Below are 19,675 nucleotides of genomic sequence, written 5' to 3'. Positions count from 1 at the left end.
TTTCAGGCTATTACCCCGGGGTAGCACGAATATATCCGAGGAGGAGAGGGTAGCGATCGAAGAAGCGCAGGGGCGCCGGATGACGAATATAGAGCTGAGAGGGAGAGAGAGAGAGAGAAAGCAAGAGTAGAATCCTGAAGGAGTTCTCTGCTCGATAGAATGTAATTGTCGATTTGTAATGATTAATGGATCGGTGGTGTAGATTTTTCATTTGCTTCTCGGAAGCTTTCGGCATATTGGTGTACAACTTGTTAACGTACTTGCGACGATTGTCAAAAGGTATGCGTGTCTCGTGACCACGTGGTTAAAACCTGGCTACAAACTGGAAGATTCTTATTGTTCTGATAATTTCCGTTAACCCAGTTGCTGCAAGCTGTAGCGGGACGAGATAGACCCGTGGCAGTTTTCTACTGTGAGCATTCGATTGCAACGTCGGTCGCAACAGTCGGTACGCAGCTGAGCCGAGAGTGTCGGTGAGCCTGGCCACGGTGCTGCTTTCAGGCGACTTGGGTAAGCCGAGAAATCCGGTGAAACGGACGCGCTGTCGCAGGCGGACGTAAGTGGTCCCAGGGCACAAGTAGCGGCGGTTTGGCCGGGCCGCCCGCTGCGGCGATTCATTAAGGCGCACCTTTCGCGGAGATTCGCGCGGCGGCGGCGGCGGCGGCGGCGACATTAGCCTCGGCCGGGCCGCGCGCGCCTGAATGCTAATGGGAAAACGCGCTGCCATGCCGCCATGCCGCCACGCCGCTACGCTGCCACGCCGTGCAATTCGCACGGATCGATCCGCGCACGCGACTGCTTTCTTTCCGCGCGAGCGCGTCGAGCTGTCGCTTTGCATGCGAGTCCTCGCTCGCGGATGCTAATTGTCATGCTCGGCGAGGGACGCCGAAGGGGAGATGTAGTCGAGCGATCGACTGCGTGATTCACTTAAGTTGGCTTTGTCAATTCAATTGGCTGACTATAACGCTGTTATACTACTTGCCTCGGCAGCTAATTCCGATCCTGCTGCGCGCGTCTTCGCCAGGTCGCATCGCGTTTCGGGAAACGCACGCCGCGACTTTTCCCATTCGTCTCCGTTCGCCGACCGACTTGCTGCGCGTCGGCAATGAATTGCGTCGCCGCATTTTTACCGCGAACGAACGGGGACTCGATCCGCGGCCGTTGATCGATGCCCCGGCGAGCGAGAGCAAAGATGCGGCAGCAGCAGCGAGCGCCACGCCAAGGTGAGTTGCGCTTACCTGTGCCCACGGCCGCGCCGCGGCGGTACGGCGGCGCGGCGGCGCGCGCAAGAGCGTGCGTGCAGGCGAGCGCCGCGCCACGCCCAGACGCGCGACGCCGCCGGCAGCGCGCCGCATTAGCATGTACGTCGCTCTCGAAAATCTTCGTGAAAAATAACAACTCCCTCACGTGCGAGCCGAGAAGGTGCAAGCAGTCTTGGGTATTCCGCGCAGCACTTCGCGACTTGATAATAGCTGGAAATTCATCTCTCTCTGCCTCTCTTGGAGAGCAAGCGAGTGTCAGTCATCTCTCCCGAGAGAGTGAGAGAGAGAGAGAGGCGCGGCTTGAAGCATTGCGCGCCCGTGAGCCGAATATTCCCTCGCAGCGGCAGCAACCTCTTACTGGAGATAAAAAAAATGGGCTGACGAGTTTAATTTGAGCCCGCGACGAGGCTTTGTTTACGGGCTCCACTTCTTTCCCTTCATATTCTCTGGCCAGAGCTGTATTACCATTGATCCAATGTCGTTATTAGATTGTGCGCGTCAGTCGTATAAACATCAAATGCCGAGAAGCAGCTTGCAAATAAAACGTCGAAAGCTAATCGCAAGACTGCAGATCAATGAAATGCACAGCGTAAGAATTCGATACAAGTGGCTTGACCCTCGCAGTCTCTGGCGGGATAAGATGCACATTCAAGTAGCAGCGCGAAAGCGAGTCAACGTGAAAAGCAATCTATGTAAACCGTGAAATTCAATTGACGGGAATATCGAGCAGACCAAATGTTTCGACGCGAACGTAGGGCTGTCATTATCGCCGTCGTTCTGTCGCCAAAGCCCCCTCTGAATAGACACACACCGACGACCGACACCCCCGCTCCTTGGGACGGCTGCAGCGCCGCACGCGAGAGTACATAAGTGGGCAAGAAGTCCCAGGGGAGAGATCGCCCATTCGAAATTCTATCCGCACGCGCCCTCGCAAGCGCAAAAAGAAAGGTGGGGGAAGGCTGCTGCTTTGCTCGGGCCTCATTACCGCGCGCCGTGGCGGCGAGCCGAATTCACGGCGACGCAGCTTTCCCGCGGGAGCAACGCGCCAAATGAGGGAGCAATAATGCAGCCGCCCTTCTTTCCTCCTTGTTCACTTTGTGGCTCGGCCGGCCTCCTGTCGTCCTTCGCGGTGGCGCGCTTGTTTTTCATTTATTTACTTTTGTTCGGCCAATCGAAGAGACCGAGTCGCGAAGCGGCTGGGTAAATAATCGAGCGGCACGGTATCGAGTTAATTAAAGTGCCCGCGCGCTCGTGCGGTTTATCGCTGGAAAACGGATATGCACGCGCGCGTGATATACAGCGGGACGAATTATGAGGCGCGCCGTGTGCGTTGGATCGCGAAGAAGAGAGCTTCCACGGGGAATCGAGCAACAGATGAGAATGCTTACCTGCCTCTCTCTCTCTCTCTCTCTCTCGTTCTCTCTATTTCTCTTTTGCCCTGCTATATATGCCGAACGATTGGATCTTTATCGAATTCTCTTCCGTTCGCGAGCGAGCAATTGTTCTCTCTCTCTCTCTCTCTCAAGCTGTGCGAGAATCGTAGATGTCGCGCTCACTTACGATAATGATCTGCGTACTCCCCCGTGGGCGACGTACGAAAATAAAAGGAAAAAAGACATCCCTTAGTTTCAATGCGCGTTTTCAATAACGAACCAGCGAAATATTCTTTTTTCACGGCTCGCTAATTTTTTCTCGTTACTCTCTCCTCTGTCTCTCCCAATTAACCTGCTGGTGTGCGTTCCCTGATCACTGCGAGGTTTATCGTGGATTTGCTGATTAATCGAGACGCGCGTGTGCTTTCAATTTTCACCGGAAGTATTGGCGCACGGGTTAATAATGAAGCAAGTTATCGGAGTGCATCGTACACCGTACAGATCGGTAAAAGAATTGCCTCATTGCTCTACGCCTTGGCATCCGAATGGCCGGACTAGGCTAACGAAGATCGGGCCAGCAAAACTAGTTCTGTAAACAATAGGTCGCAGACACGGTCGCGCAATATGCGTGGCAGCGCTGAAAAACAAAGGGAAGATGCTCGCGGAGGGAACGAGAGACGGGACGAGCGCGCAATAATCGTCGACGGGCACAATATGCTCCTCAGGTGGTGTGCGCGGCAGTGTGCACGCGCGTTGACGCGCGACGGAGGCGGGCCGCGGCGTCACGTCGACTACTCGTGGAAAATGAAATGTGCCGTGCGGCTGCCGCCGCCGCCGCCACCGCCGCGAACCTGATGATGGCCGCATAATAACGTAATTTAATTACGGCGACAGGCCGTCGCGCCGTTATGTGTACGTGCGAGTGCGGTTTGCATCGAAATTCGCGTGACACTTTGACGCGTGCACCCGCTCGCGTCGAATTGCGCGAGTCCACTTCGAGAGTCGGAATCTTGGAGGGAACGCGAATAAAAGAAAGTTGGCAAGCGAGAATAGTAATGGCTTGGCTGAGCGTCTCCTCTGAAATAATTGGATAAGTGGCTTTTCGTATCTAGTGCGTTGAGAGCGAAGCGGCCGGGAAAAAAGGGGAGGCCGAACGAGCCGTGAAACCCTCTCGTACGACTGATCGCTGTAGCTGCAAATGGACAGTTGGAAGAAGAGAGTACAAGTTCTCGTCTCTTCTGTTTTTACTACGTTGCTTGGTGCTGCTGCTGCCGCTGCTGCTGCTGCTGCTGCTGCTGCCACCGCCGCTGGTCGACGACCTCCTCTCTTCGTGCGCGCTACGTTTGCTCTTCTGCCGGATGTCGACGTGACGTCTCTGCTAAGTAGTGGATAGCTCAAGCTAGGAAAGCTCGAGTACACTCCCGCGCCCTCCCTTCTTCCTCTTTTCGACGGTATAACACTGTCGGTGCCCCCTTTTTCCCTGCGACATGCTTGCGTGATAACGCTTCGTCTAAAAAGACAAAAAAACAACAACAATATACCTCCTCGCAATTCTTTTGCAGCCTGTCTCTCTCTCGCTGCACTTAATGAACTGCGCGACTTTACGAGGACTTAACTTCATCTCTCCTTCTTTTTGTTAACAAGACGGATCATTTCGAGCTTTGAGATATACATTCTAGAGCGACAGAGAGTGAGAGAGGGGAAGAGATTACGATGCAGGATGTTTTTCTTTCGGAGTTATGCCGTGTAACATGGCTTCATGGTTCTCTTTACGAGCGACCGTAATTGAATGTTACATTACGTTGCCTTGGCTGCGGCTATGTGACAGATTCCCCCGTTATAAAGCTTCGAAAACGATCAAACGTTCGTATTGCTCGGTCTGCGCTTCAAATGCCGGGCAGCGCGGCAGACGAGCATTTCGTTTGTCGACGGGGCACGCGCCGCAAAATCGAATTGCGTTCCATCATAAAGTATGCGTGGACGAGATTTCATCCGACTCTAGTTTTGCAATGAATGCTGGAAAGGCGCGGACATTCAACGAACAATCCGTGCCGACGGCACTCCACGGCAAAAAGGCACTCGATGCAGCGCTGGCCTGGGGAAAGGAGAAGCGCAAGCGTTTATTTAACCTCGCGCACTCGAGGATGAAAACTAAAAGTACGTCGGGACGGCGCGCGGCGCACGAGTGTCTCCTCCCGGAACTCGTCGACTTGCGCCTCTCTCTCTCTCTCTCTGCTCAATGTCTCCGTGTACTTAGGTAACTTTGTTTCTCGCAGTTTCCGATTAATATTAATAGCACGGGAGACGCACGAACGACTGCCTCCATGCGCGCGCAACAGAAAAATGCTCTCAGGAGGATCCGTCGTCAATAAAAGTACCAAGCGCTCATTCACGGAGACCATCGCTTTTCGGATTTATGGGCATTATCTTAGACGCACTGCCAGAGAGAACGATGTCATCGCGACCGCGCGCGCGCGTGTGCGGCTGAAGGCATCTGTATACATCCTCTGGTCAAATAAATCCACCTAAATAATGGCCCAGCCCAAAACTTTGCCCATTGTGCGATCATGCCGACGTGCCCCTTTACATATATGTACTTAAGCTGCGCTGTTGCTGCTGTCTTGTATTTTGTTTCTTTTTTTCTTTCGCATGCCACGCACTTTTGTTTTTATCGATTCTTCAAACCTACCATCTGTTTATCTTGTCTTCGTCCATGCTTTTCTATTGATGACTACTTAGCTGTAATTTGTGCATCCGGATCTTTATTGGTCAAAGTTCTTTCAACAGATAGAAAGTTGATCGCGCGAACGCAAAACAAGGCGAAAACTCAGTTTTAGAAGGAAATCATAATCAAAGTTCAGAATGAGTTTTTTAAAGTGCACAATGGTGTCGTTGAAGGCGAGGCACGGCAAATATATTTGTTTCTGGACGTTGTCTACGTGCGGTATATCAATAAAACATGGTAAACCTTGACAATAACCCAATGACAAACGACTGGAAGGAAACTTCAACTGTCTGCCGCCTAACACATTATCATGTTATCCTCATCGCACCGCAAATAATTCATAATGCTGGTTCAAAGACGAAGGCGCGATAGAGCCGCCGGACCGATAAATCAGGTCGTGGCGCGATCGCGCAGGACAAGTAAAATATGATCAGGAATTCGCGCTACTGGCGAAGTTGCGGGGGAGGGCAAGAGAGAAGCTGACTGTGAGTCGGATCGCGGCCGACGACAAGAAAGAAATCAAGTTGACTTAGCACGCTGACACGATTATCGATTCCCGCGAACGGGGAGAGCTTGCATGGGCAAACTTGTCTGGCGAGAACTTTCTTCTTTCGTTCGTTCGTCGTCGTGGCGCTTTTATTGACGTGCCGCTGCCGTTTAAACGAGCTTGATTGCGGGATTTCTCTCCACCTCCCGCCGAAGAACACGAAGTAGACGGCGACTTTGATGCAAGTTGTCCGCCTCTGTGTGGTTAACTTTTCGCTCCAGACTTCTTCTTTCCCGTTTTTTTATCTCCTCGTCCATTGGCTTAGATTTCAGAGTGACGTAATAGTCGATCAAACTTTAATAAAATAACATTATTTCTTCAACTATCAAGACAAGTTTGAAACAATAGCTGTCGTGGTAAGGTGAGCTCGTGGCAAAGAGTTGAATAAAACCAAGCATGGACAGCAGTATGAAGTCAATCTTTCCGTAAAGCCAGAAAAACGTTTTAATTAAGAGTTAACCGAGTCCTAAAAGAAGCGTTGGAGATAGAGAGAGAGCGTGCAAAAGAAGGATCTCAATGTCAGCCTTGGAAACGACGTCTCTCGCCGGTTAACGGCTCAATTCAGGGGTTGCATTGAAAGACACGGCGACGCTTTTCGCAAATCCCAATCGCACCCCCCCCCCCCCCACCCACTACTCCCTTCTCTCTCCCTCGTTTCCCTGTTATTTACGCTTATGGTGCATTCGCCTGTGGGAAATTACCGAAGAGCTGAATACACACGCAGAACTTGTTCTCCGTTATTCACGGCCAACGCGAGCAACTGCTCCGATGGAAGGCTACCACGACAAGACCAACTTGCACGCGCGTGAGAACACGCGAGAACTTTACCTTTTTTATATTCTCTTTCTCTCTCTCAGTCTCATTCGCTGCTCGGAGTCGCTTTTGATCCGCGTGTCTGCCGATTATTAATATCGCGTTCGCGATCCCCAAGTGGGCTAATAAAAGGAGGCGAGATTAGGCTGAAGTATGGGGCGCAAAGCCGTATCAAGATCATCAAAGGGAAGCGCGGAGATGATAGGAAATCGAGTGACGAAGTCTCGAACGAGTAACCCGAGCCTCGGCCGGCACTGCCGAATAATTTAGCCCCGCACTTCTTCGGAGGCTGCACACGCGTTCGCGGACAGATGGCGGATGGCCATTTGTAATTCGAGCCGCTTTGTTTGTCGTTAACGAAGGCCGCGCCTTAACGGGGGAAAAAGGGGGTCAAGCCAAGGCGAAAAATCCGCAAGCGCGAGGCTCCGAGGCACATTGAAATCCCCCACCGCGAGGCCGAGCGCGAGAGTGCCAGAGAGTCGAATGGGGGCGGGGGTGTAAGCGCCAGCAGCAGCAGCAGCAGCACCAGCAGCGGCGGCGGCGGCGGCGGCGGCGGCATCGGCGCGCCGGCGTGCGGTTGTCCCTGGCAGTAGCGCCGGGCGCCTCGAAGCGCCAGCACGTTCGCGCGGGCTTTCCACCGCGGCCACAGCGGCGCAGGGCCTGCCACCGGGAGAGCGAGAGAGAGAGCGCGAGTGAGCGCGCGCGCGCGCGCCGTCGCCGCCGCGGGAGCCGCCCTTTTTGAAACCCGCGGGGCCGAGTGCCGGGCGACCAGTGTGACGTGCTTCCCTCGACCGCCGACCACGGCCTGGCAGCGACCATGCCGGCCGCGAGGACCATCGGCGCAGTGCTCGCGCTGCTGCTCGGCGGATCGCTCGCGCTCTCGAGCAAAGGTTGGTCTGGACCACGCTGTGGGCGCGCGAGCAGCGCAGGAGCTCGCGATTGGCATTCAGCTCGTACGCGCCTGCATTTGAATGGCGTCGAGCGAGCAGCCGAGCGCCGAATGAATAAGTCATCGCGAGCTTCCCGCTGACGAGAGAGAGAGAGAGAGAGAGGGAGGCTCCCCCGCCACTCGCTCTCCGCTAAATCACTACCTTCCTCTGGCTCTCTCACTCGTCGTTATCTCGTTATCGCCGATTTGTCCGCTCGGGAGGGGAGTTCCCGTCGCCGGAAGAGCTTGCAAACTCGATTTGAACGAGCGCGCCGAAAAAAGGGGCTGAAAGTTGAGTCGGGAGCACCGATTGGTGCGATTGAGCGCAACGATCAACTGTCCCTCGGGAGACGATTGCAGGAAATCTGTTGGACGCTCCAACGGCGGATATCGCTGCGGGAAATCGGCGTTTCGCTGGCTCTCGGTCGATTGTCGCGTCCGCGAGCGAGGTGCGCGAGCCAACGCGCGACTCGTCGAGGCGCGTGAAAGTTTGCCGGAAATTGTTTGAAATGGAAATGGGAGGCTGGCGCAGGGGCCAGCCTTCGCGGCTGCTCAGAATATATAGAAACACGGGAAATTACATTCGTACGTACACTTGACGCGAACACTAGAAGTTTAACCCTCGTGAAAAGCATCCGGTTATTAGTTTCCCTCGCTACTTTTCACGCCGGATTACCGCGGAAATTCATAACTTTCCCGACCATCTCGTCCGCTCTTTCTCAACTTCGCCGACTAACATTTGAATGTATAATTTTTGCCTCGCCATCATTCTAGTTTATCATTTTCCGCGCCAAACCATTTTTCCCGGAAATACCTTCCGATAAAGCGACTCCCTATTATTCCTACAATTCCAAGGGTATATTCGACGATTCCCCCGGGTCCCCGAGTATAATGAGGTCTTGTCGAATAATACGATTAGGCAAATATCTTAATAATTAATAATCGTCGTCGTCGGGAGAAGCTGAATCCAGCCGCTGGCCCGACCTCTGCCGAGCCAAGGAAGGATATTCACAGGGAGTTTGGTCTAACAAAAGATTCAACAGCTCGTCGTCTGAGCCGCAGCTCTCGCGTTTCACGACCTACGCATTGGAAAATGACGTGGCGGCAGCACAATGGGCCCCCGAGTACGCCTTCTTTGGCTCGAGTTGATCGAAAGTCACTTCGTTAAGGCAGTTTCATTCGCGTTTAATTAAATATCGCCGTACGCTCGCGACGTCTCTTAAACCGTCTCACAATGGCGCCATAAACTTCCTCACGACTGCTTGACCCTATATACCTGCGTAAAATTTTTCTTTTTTTTTGTTTTTTTTTTCTTTTTTTTTCTTTTTTTTTCTTTTTTTTTCGACTGTCAGCGGTGCAGAAAAAAGGCCGAGCGATAAATTCAGCAGAATGAAAATTTCATGACGAGCCAAAAGTTTTTCATAAAGTGTCGCACATGGCGCGAGTTTTAAAACAGCGCTAAATCATTCGGAAATTTCGTACGTGGGCTCTCTCTCTCTCTCTCTCTCTCTCACCCAGATTACTGTCCTCGTCGCTCTTTTCCTATTTTTTCGTCCTCCCTTTTGGCTTTTGTTCGCGTTGCATTCGATACTCTCTCTCACTCTTTGTTCACCTCCGCCCCGCTCACTCGGACTACTACGTCGCCCGTCGGGCGTGTGCGAACGCGGAAAGCGGTTTTTATTTGTTCGTTCTTTACCCTCGGCACTTCGCAACTACCCAACGTTTTCCCTTGTTTTCCGCTCGACGATGCTCACCTTTTAACTAGTTTTCTCGTGCGGCTCTCTCTCTCTCTCTCTCTTTCTTCCCCCACTCCCCTTATTTTGCCAGTTTTCATTTTATTTTTGTCTCGTCATTCAACTTTTCTGATAGACTCCGCGCTTGGGAAACTTACGGTCTAACGAGTGACAACTAATAAAAGAGAAAAACAATAAATTTTGATCGACCACGTTTTTCGGCCGCGCGCTGAAAGTCGTGTCGCGTGATATTTCACGACCGGGTGATGAAATACTGTTTGACGAAGCGCGCGCCGCTCTCCTTTTTTCCTTTCGACGCGGCAAAAATAATCTCGCTTCAATTTCGCGCTTCACATTCAATTTCGCATTTTTCACCGGCGAAAAAAAAGAGAAAAGCTATTAAACACCGATACTCCGCTGCAATATTAGCCGTATACGAAGCTGACGCTCCCCCGCGGACTTTTATTCGTCCATTTAGCCGCGCGCGCGAGTCGTGAAAAATTCATCATGCCCGCGCGAGCGCCCGAGGCGCGCCAGCTCAAAAATCTTCGCGATCGCTCTTGGGCGCATCCCAGCCTTGCGACGGCTAGCGAGGAAGGACGTATAATGACTCGTTAGCGCCCGTAGCGCGCGCGCCGCGGCAGGACACGGGCGCTTGCGGGATCGTTAGCTGATTGCATTGCCGGCTAATGGCTTTCCGTTCGTTAGAAAAGTACTGACCGCGCGGGCAATATTCGGCAGCCGTGGCACGAGTGCGCCTGCTGTAAACTGGATTAGCGGCTCGCGGAGCGCCCGACGAAACGAGGCAGGCGAACGAAATTGAATAAATAAATAAATTGCCATTATGACGTTTCATTTGCATCTTGGACATTTGAAATTCCGAGCGGCGGTGCGCGCTCGTGATTCACGCCGGTGCCATCGAAAAAGCACACACCCGGCCTCCCGTCCCCCGTAGTCGTCGACGCCGCGCGCACCGTACATTCATTTGTCAGTCGAGGACGAATATTTTCGACATGCCTGCGTATGCGTGCGCGCTTGAGAGAGGGAGAGAGTGGGGATCGAAAAAAACAGAGAAATCATCTCGATTCGGCGTCCCTATCCTCGTCGGATATGCATAGTGCGTCACGCGTCGTACGTCAAGTCCCGGCGAGGAATCCCACACGACGAATTTCACGCCGCCGATTAAAAAGCCCTCCTCCTCGGCCGAAGCACCACTCTCGCTTATATGGGAGAGAGGCGCTGCGCCACGGAATCCGCTATAAGCCGCGACAGTGGAAGAGCGCGCGCTTATTCTTTTTCTTATTTGGAGCGTATCGGTGCCGAGACGTCGATCCCCTCGGGTACCGAAGCGAACGCTCATTTTCGGCGCCTCCTCTCCAGTGCGTGCCGTTGGGCCGCTGTCTCCGACTGAGTTTTTCGGCCAGCTGTCGATTCTGCGCCGTGCGAACGAAGACGAGAGCGCGTGGCGTGCCATCACCGTAAAACCGGCCAAGTGCGAGTGCATCGAGACCCCTTGGGATCTATCGTCGGGGCAAATAGTAAAGCGCAAACGCTAAGTAAATAACTTTAACAACTCTGGCGGCGGGCTGGGGCGACTGTAATTACAGAAGGCTGTCGGGCGGCAGGGTCGCGGAGGGATGAAATTTTATGCATGGCCATTCAGCCGTCGGGTGTACTTCTTACGATAAACCATTTCCGCGGAGCAGCGCGCCGGCAAGTAACGCGCGCAGCGGAGCGAGGAAGCGGCAAGCAACAACGCGTCCCGAGACTCCAATCATTTACCGCGGGTCTGCACAATAAACTGGAGAGGCAGACCCTAAACTCGGGCGCAAACTCTTGCGGCAGATGCAGAGCCGCAGTACGCTTTTTGCGCGCGCCAACAACAAACGCGGGACAGGCGAGCAGAGAGACCGAGAGGGGGTGGTGGCGTTGGTGGCGATAGCGTCCGAAAAACAGTGACCACAGGGGAGCCGCGTAAATATAAGGCGCGCGGTCAGCGATAGCACGTAACGCGGGCGAATGCGTGCAGCATCGATCGCCGGGGCGCGCTGGTCGGTTATTAACTCTCGGCTGGATTATTCGCGCGTCCGCAAGGTCATCCACCGCGCCGCGCCGCGCCGCTTTAATCCACTTGGCAGCGGGCTGCGCAATGGCAATCCGATTGCCGCGCGTATAAGCGGGTTATGACGCCCGCTTCTCCGCGACCACGCCGGGCTCCTACGATTGCATGACTTTTTTTAAAGCCCCGGACGACTGCCGCCGCTGCAAGATTGTGCGCGCGACGCGCGGCGCGGGGCTTCTTCCTCGCTCTCTCTCTCTCTCTCTCTCTCTCCCTCCCCCTCTCGCATCGTTCATTGCGAGCTAGATTTGTCTTTTTTGCATACTTTACTCTCGAGATAAAGCTTTCCGCGCGGCTTCTATTTTCAACAGTTTTCGGTACGTTCGAAAAAGCCCAACGCGTGTGTAATGCGATTCAACAGCGAGGCTTGTACGACAATGTCTTGGAATCATCCGAAAACAACGAAAAGATGTATCTGCCGCGTAGTAGCTGTGCGCAGAGCTAGCAGATGACTGACAAGCGAGCGGCTTTCGCATATGAAAAGAATCGAACACGCGCGAGTTATAAAAAGAAGAGCACGAGCCGTGGACGTCGCTCCAGGAAAATGTCATCGAGCACTAGCTTTCCGATCGAGTAACCCGAATAGCCGTTGAAACAGTTGTCGCCCGTGACGCGTCTGCTCGGCCAGTGTTACGTGCGCGGACCTATGCAAATCCAGGGAAGGATGTCTCGGCTGGGGGGGGGGGGGGGGCATGGGTCGAGGGGCTTCCACGCGCTCTCTGGCTTTTCGATGACGCCTGACCTGGTTGCGCTGGCGCATCGCGGGCTTTGAACATTTTTAATTACAGACGAGCAGAGGCTGCATCTCGTTCTCTCTTTCGCGAGTGCGCGCGTCTTCAATTTCTCGCTTTTTCAGTGTACCCTCGACGCGCTCGGGCGACGTTGCAGGTTCTTTTTTACTGCGCCGGCAGTTTCGACGACGACGACGACGAGTGCTTGCCAGCACCTGGCTCGCGATCTAATATTCCTCGCGACCGAGTCAATCTTTCATTCCGATCGCAGCTCTCCTGCGCCTCGGCCGCGCCGCGCCTCGCCTGAGTGCTTTTAATGGCCGTGACCGCTCGCTCGAAACGCTCGATTAGTTGGGTGAGGCGTCCATCGACGCTGTCTCTGGCTCATTTCTCTCGGATTTCTCGAATCGGATGGCGAGACTGCCGATGAGGGAACGTTAGGCCGTTCGGGCCCCAGCTCGCGGCAGAGCGATATCAATAAGCCTTATCTGGCAGCGGCGAGAGCGAAGGGCCGATCCGTGGGCAAATACCGGGCGCGACGTTGGCCCGTGAAATGCAGCGGCGCGCACGGGAGAAGGGTCGAAGCGCGCGGGGATCATTAGCTCGGCTCGTCTCTCTCTCTCTCTCTCTCTCTCTCTCTCTCCCTCCCGGGGCCGGCGCCGCGAATAAATATTGACGTGGACACCCGGCGAGCCGCGCCGGGGGACTCTCCTTATTTTCCCAGGGCTGTTTCGGGGCTTGTTCTTCTCTCTGTCCGGCCGAGCTTGATGGACGCGCGCGCACGCGCTAAGCGCATGCAGATCGGCCGCCGGAAGGAGGCATTATCAACGAAAACAAAGCGGGTGTTATTCTTGAAAATAGCCGCGCTTGGGGGAGTGGGAGAGCGAGAGAGACGGCTAAAAGGATCTGTTGGCGACGGGGCGAGGCCGAGCGCGCTATCCCCGAGAGCCCTGAATAAGAGAACGGCAAAATATTGTTACGTCGCCCGTCGTCCCAATAAAATCGGATGGCATATATCGAATACACAACGGGCGCTCCTCGGCGGAGGAAAAGGTGGGTAGCATGTAAATTCCCCGGCCGTTTCGCGCCGCGCTATCTCTTTCCGGGGTGTCAACTTTTCCGCGGCGCGCTCCCCTTCGGGCTCGCGCCTCGACTCGGGAAACTCGATTTATCCGCCATACGTTCACAGCTCAGCTGCGAGGCTGCGTGCGCACTGCAACGCTCCTTTGCCGCCCGACATCGTCGCTCCTGACCAATGTGTTCGTTAAAGCATACAGCGCCTCGCTTGCATTGCTTTCGATCAATCTAGCCGTCCACATTATCTTTCGCTGGCGTGCAACTTTTCGGATGCTTTCATTATGATTGATCACCCTCCGCAAAGCGACCAAACGCACATTCGTTCGTTTTCCCTCGATGAAAAACGCTCGGTTGTGGTGCGCCATGCGAGCTTCTGCAAACAAACGCCTCTCTTGTGCATTCTCAAAGATTCCAAATTGAACATTTTGTAGTAGACGGCCAATCAAACGTCGCGTAATTAGTCGTGATAGAAAGTCCAATGTTGGCATGCGTTGGCGCGCAGCCAGTTATGAGATGGCTTATCAAAGGGCGGGGGCGCAGTTATCGCAGCGTTGTACAATATAATCGTAACGAAATATCTGATGCACCCGCGGAAGCTGATGAATTGGTATTCCACTGCTGTTCCGACTACTTGTTTAATTAGGTAAAGCCAGAGAATTCAGATACGTACATTCGCTTCAGTCACGCTGTTGTCTTTTCACTCTAGTTTATTAATGGTGTAGCGCGCGAGCGAGTATTGTCGGAAAATTCAAGCAAAAAAAATAATAATAACATTTGCAAAACACTGGTCGCACGACAAATAGAAGAGAGGTAGTCGCCGTAATTCCAAGTACAAAAGATGAAAAGGAATAGCGCGCGGGTAACATCCTCGAAAACCGCGCGTAACTTCATTTGCGCACACGGGAGTAGAGAGAGAGAGAGAGAGAGAGAGAGAGAGAGAGAGAGAGAGAGAGAGAGATGACAGGGAGGCTGCTGCGCTGGCGTGCTGTACGCGTAATTTCGCCCGACGGCAAGATAGATGAGCGAGGCTCTCTGATTTTGGCCCAGCTGCCCGGATGATTGGTCGGTGATGAATGGGCGCGAGCCCGATTATCGAGTGGCGCTTCGCACAGTTCAGCTTCACGTTGGCCAAATAACTTTTCAACTATTTTCTTGCGCCCCTTTTTTGCTCTCGCGGCAGGCGATTTATAAGCGTTGCAGCTTCCGGAGTAAGTTTGCCGATAGTTACAGTCGCTGATCCGCTGCTCTCTGTCTTTATTCCAGTTTAAAAACTTATGGTTATCTTTCACTCGCAATAATGCAATCTGCGACGGTGAGCATTACAAAAGTGAATGTTACTTGCGAACATTTACAACAGCAGCCTTTATTGATTCATTCGTCATCAGTTGGAGTGTGCATCGAGACTCAACGATAAACTCGTCGTTCTACGTCTAGTAGACGGCACGGCCGAGGAAATTACCGCTGGGTCCGTAATTGCACACCAAGTAACGACCCTTGAAGCCGTCCTTGTAGTAATTTCTCAAGCCATAGCCGATTTTCGTTGTTTCTGTCCAGACGACTCGCGTGTAGCGTCCGATGTGTTTGCCGTTAGCTGCCTGCAACTTTTTAACGATGCGAGTAAAACCAAACTTGGACTCGCACTTTCACATTTGTTTGCAGATGTTTAGCCGCTGAATTTCGGCACTTCATTTCGGTCGAAATACAGAAGCTCATCGTATCACGCGAGAAATCATGTCCAATACATCGCCGGTACTTACATTTATTATTACAGTTGTGCCCCTGAAGGTTACGTTCTGACCAACTTGGTAAGCGCTTGCAAAAACTTGAAGATCGAGTTTCGACGATCTTTCGTTGATGGCGGTGAGCTCGCTTACGAACGTCTCCGCAGGCATCATGAGAGTTATTGCATTGATCGGTCCTTCGGTGAGCGACAAGGCGTCTGCCAAAGTATCATCCCCCAAACGACTACACGTCTACTACACGCTGCCACTGGCGATTCGCAGTCTCGATTGATCGCGCACCCCGACGACGTCATTCCTGTCCGTTGGCGAGAGTCCGGCGCCCGGGTTAGCCTGGGCGAAGCATCTGCGCTGTGCAAAAGTCGCGTCGCACTCACCCGGATACGCGCAGAAAGTGTGCACACAGTCTTGCGACGAGTCCTGCAAAAAGCCGCCATAGTCGGTGGCCAGCCCCGACAGGGCGAGCAGCGAGGCTTCAACTTTGCACGACATCTGGCGATCGATCGTCGGCGCGCGGCGCGCTGAATCGCCGGGACAGTTGGTTTACCGTTGGCCTGTCGCTGGCCGTTTTCTCTGCGCACTGGTATTCATACTAGCCGGCTTATCGTTATCGCTCGTCGCACATGCAAATTAATTTGTTTGCGCGTAAATTGCACGCAACGCCGCGCGATCCGATTTCTTTCGTTCGTTTATTCCCTTTTGTGTTTTTATCATTTCGGTCATTTATCAGCGACGATAATTCTTTGCTCGACGACGAAACAGCGCTCGCAGGTGGAAACACGAGCGATCGGGGCAATTACTGTTTCCGTGAAAAATCGTGGGCACGAGTGCGAGGCAATATTGATAATCTCTCGTTCGAAAGCGTTGCTCGCGCGAGCAGTCACTCTGCGTTAATTATTTATTTCTCCGAGCGCCTCCTGTTTCACGATCCCGCGAAAGCAGCTGTCGAGTGACCGACCACTGCGTTCGCATCCCGAAATCGACGCATGACTCTTCTTTCTTTCCTTCGTTTTTACGAGACAATCCCAGCCGTCGATGAAACAATATTAAAATCTGTCGGACGAGCTGCCATATGAAATTCTTTATTGAACCATCGGAAGGGGGAGGGCGGGCGGAGGGCTCGTCGTGTATAGCCGAATCAATGCGGAATTTACGATGCCTCGTAAATTTCCGGTTCGCGGAAAACGATAAGAATGGAGCGAACTCGGAATAATTCCGCAATAAGACGCAGAGGCGCTGCGAGAGCGGCGGCGGCGGCGGCGGCGGCGGCTTTATCGGCGCATGATTAACGTCTTTTGGCCAGGGATAATTTCCAGGAACGTTCCCTCAGAGGGCCAATTATCTACCGCTCGCGTTACAACGCCACGGCGAGCCGAGGCATCGTTCGCCGCCGGCTTGTTTTACGTCGCGCTTTTTTTGATGGACAGGCCCGCGGCCAACGGAGATCCAGCGATATTCGAACATTATTGGATGGTATTTGACCGCATCGAATGTCGAACGTCAGCGTGCTCGGATGAAACATAAATCTCTAGCGTTACACCCGATTAATCGAATTGTGCATTGAACAATTGGCAAATCCGTCTGCGCCAGCGAGCGACGCTCAAAACCACTGTCGGACCCAGTGGCCAGTAACGATCCTTCGGCGGGGACGGTAAAGAGGAGAGACGAGTGCGTTGTCGCGGCGAGAACAAAAGCAGTAACGCCGCGAGCCAAGGCGCCGACGATGATTATCGTTGTCGCCTGGTTTCTCCCCGCGGGAGCTTAACTTGCGCTCTATTAAGACGCTCCTCGCTCGCCCCGTCCTTATCTCGCGATACGTGCTTCCCGCTCGTTGCGCTTTTCTCCCTGCCTTCGGTCGCGCGTTATACCAGCTGCGGCGGGCTTTCGGAGCAGGCGGAAAAAATCGTTGCCGTCGGTCGTTCTTTGCTGCGATCGATGATTCGCAGTGGTTTTGGGATCGCATGGCCAAACATTCAAAGGCTACGTCGTAGAGGACGCTTCGCTAGTAACAACTCACGTGGGTTACAAAAGTTAAGTGTTCGGAGCATTCCCGGTGGAGTAGATAAACGACCGACATTGTGGCACAAACTTTGTCGCGTAAGCGCAATACAAAGAAAATCTTGAAAATAATCCCTTCGACTGGTCAGTCGCGAGAGCTGTGCATTTCTTCGACAAAGATGGAATGTTTGCCGAGCGAAAGCGAGCATCGAAGAGCAACGACGGTCCGTTTGGCGCGTGGAGTCGAAAATCGCGGCCCGCGATGCGCGTCCGTGCGGGAAATCAGCGCCGCCGCCGTCGTCCTCGTCGTCGTCGTCGCGCTATCGCCGTGGAAATAATCGTAACCGTAAATCACCGGGAGGCCTGGCGCGCGCGGCAGAGCGCGCTTCTCGCGAGGTATCAGTTTTCATTAGCGACGACGGGCGCGCCTCGTCCTAATTGTTTAAGATCGTGATAAATCGCGCGCGCGCGCGCAATTCGGAAGCGGAGAAGAAACGCGCGGCGGGCCACGCGAAAGTGGGTCGATATGGCGGGGCGAGGGTCTGTGAAATCGGCGCGCGCCGACCAACGCGGCTGTTGGCATGCTGACCGAGAGTCCCGGCGTCGCGCGAGATCTCCGACGCAGCTCACCGCGTGAACCGCGTCGACCGCGTCGCCCGCAGACAGAAGAAGCCATCGGCACGGACAGGCGCAAATCGAGCGCGAGACAGCAAGACGGCGGGAGCGACGGAGGGAGAGGCGGAGGGGCTTCGTTCGGGAGCACTGCCGCCGGTAACGGGACTGCGCGCCGAGCATAGCGCCCTTTTGTCCGGAGACGCCGGAGTGGCAGGCCGCTACGTCACTCGCAGCAGTTTACGGCTCGCCGAATACACGCTTGTCTCGTTGCGACGCCGACGCCGCAAACGACGCCCGCCTATCAATCTGATCCTTGCGTCGGGAAAGGCGCGACCGGCCTCTGCCCGTGTGCAACGAAACAATGGCGACTCTGGTCCACTTTCGCCGCGGTGCCCCAGTCTTTACGACTTTTGCCCTTTTGCCGTGTCATCCGTGTTGCCCGTGTTGCCCGTGTTGAGGTGCACAGGGGAGACTACTAATGAGTAGCTGCCGCTGGCGAAAGAGAAGAAAACGCGTAATTTTTAATGGACTGTAATCACGTATTTGAGTTGGTGGAACAGTCGGCAGATCGACCGCTGCTGGCTGCTGTGTCTTTAAAGAGGCAGGGGTGCACTTCGGCATCGACCAATTTCGTAAACGAATAAACCCCGTCAACAGTCATCCCGAAAAATCGAAAGCGGGGACCACGGCGCGGCCGTCCCTCGTTCGAAGATCGCGATGCGACGAGTCAACGAGCCGTCGGGCGCGGCGGCAGCCGCGGTCAGCTTAAAAGCTCGTTAGCCGCGCATAAAACGATACGATCGCCGTGCGCCGCGACGTGTCGCCCGCGCCGGGCGAATGCCACTACCGTGGCGGCTCCCCGTCGCGCTCTTTTCTTTGCCGACTGCCTGTTCATCGCGAAGGCTTTGACCGGACTGGCGTGACAAATGCCGAAAGAGACAAACAACGATCGAACGACAAAAGAAAACTACGAAAAAAAAAAAAAAAAAAAAAATATAGGGGAAAAACGACGACGGCACGCGGATAAAAAAGAGCGGCGTGCAGTCAGTGGGAAATTTTGCTCGCCGTCTTTCGCTAACGATTATTTTCACTCAGAGAAGCGCTCGTTCGCGCTCTCTCTCTCTCCGAGGCTAAAAAAGATAAAACCCCGCGCAAGCTCCGAGCGCATTGTAGTGCGACGTCGCGCTGGTATTCCTCGACTTTCATCCCCGCGAATATGGTTATTAGCTAGCTCACGGCGGCTTTTACGCGACGCGCGCCGACGTTCGCCTCCCCTCTTCTTTTTGCCCCTCCACCGCCGCTGCTTTGCAGCTTTGTTTCCGCGAAAATCGCGCGATACTTGTCGGCTATTCAGAGATCGTCAGTTTTGTTGATTCGATACTGCGTACACTGATCATCAGTGGCTCTCGATCGTCGATAAATGTTACAGATCCTCGTGATAACGAAGGGAACAGAGCGAACGCTAGCAGCATCATCTGTCTATATATCAAACCAACTCCACTGCAGACTCGATCAAATTTCATGCGAAATTCGAAAAATGTTAACCACGATCCTGGTATTTAACTCGGTGCGTTTGCTCTCTCTCGCCCTGCCTTTCTCTTTCTCCCGGTAGCGGCAACTACAAGTAGAGCAGTAGCCGCAAAAAAACTTTCTCGAGCGCTCGGCACGCGACCGACATATTCAATTACCGTGCGGGCTGCGATAAGGGAAGCGTGCAAAAAACTCGAGGACCACTCTACGGCAGGCTTTTACTTTGCGTTGGTCATACGCCAGCTCGTGATGCCGACTAAAAATTAAGAAATCGAGAGGAATGTCGACAAATACGGCGAAAGAGATAAATGTCGCCGCGTTTACTGCGTGTCAAGTCGTCGGCTCGGGTCCATTAGAAGTGACGCGCCAAGAATTTCGCTCCACTCGGCTCCCTTTGCGAAACCAAAAAGAAGAAAATTAGCAGTCGCACGCGCATTTCTCGAGACGAACGTTTTGAAAACGCCCCGTCGGCGCGCGCCGCGGCA

The 19,675-nt window shown here is 53.8% G+C and overlaps 1 protein-coding gene across 1 annotated transcript in view; it reads left to right on the top strand.

Annotated features, from left to right (window-relative positions):
• Window positions 1-7,321: 7,321 nt before the first annotated feature.
• Window positions 7,322-19,675, top strand: part of LOC131667239 (uncharacterized) — a 60,542-nt gene continuing 48,188 nt past the window's right edge. The window contains exon 1 of the mRNA XM_058940539.1: window positions 7,322-7,610. Within this exon, the coding sequence (XP_058796522.1) occupies window positions 7,538-7,610 (73 nt within the window). The 5' untranslated portion in view covers window positions 7,322-7,537. The remainder of the gene's footprint in view (window positions 7,611-19,675) is intronic.

Source organism: Phymastichus coffea, unplaced genomic scaffold (genome assembly GCF_024137745.1).
Source record: "Phymastichus coffea isolate CEN01 unplaced genomic scaffold, Cenicafe_Pcof_1.1 PCOF00063, whole genome shotgun sequence".
NCBI classification, from domain to species: Eukaryota; Metazoa; Arthropoda; class Insecta; order Hymenoptera; family Eulophidae; genus Phymastichus; species Phymastichus coffea.
The sequence above is the reverse complement of the archived record's forward strand: the minus strand, read 5'-3'. Positions and strand labels throughout refer to the sequence as shown.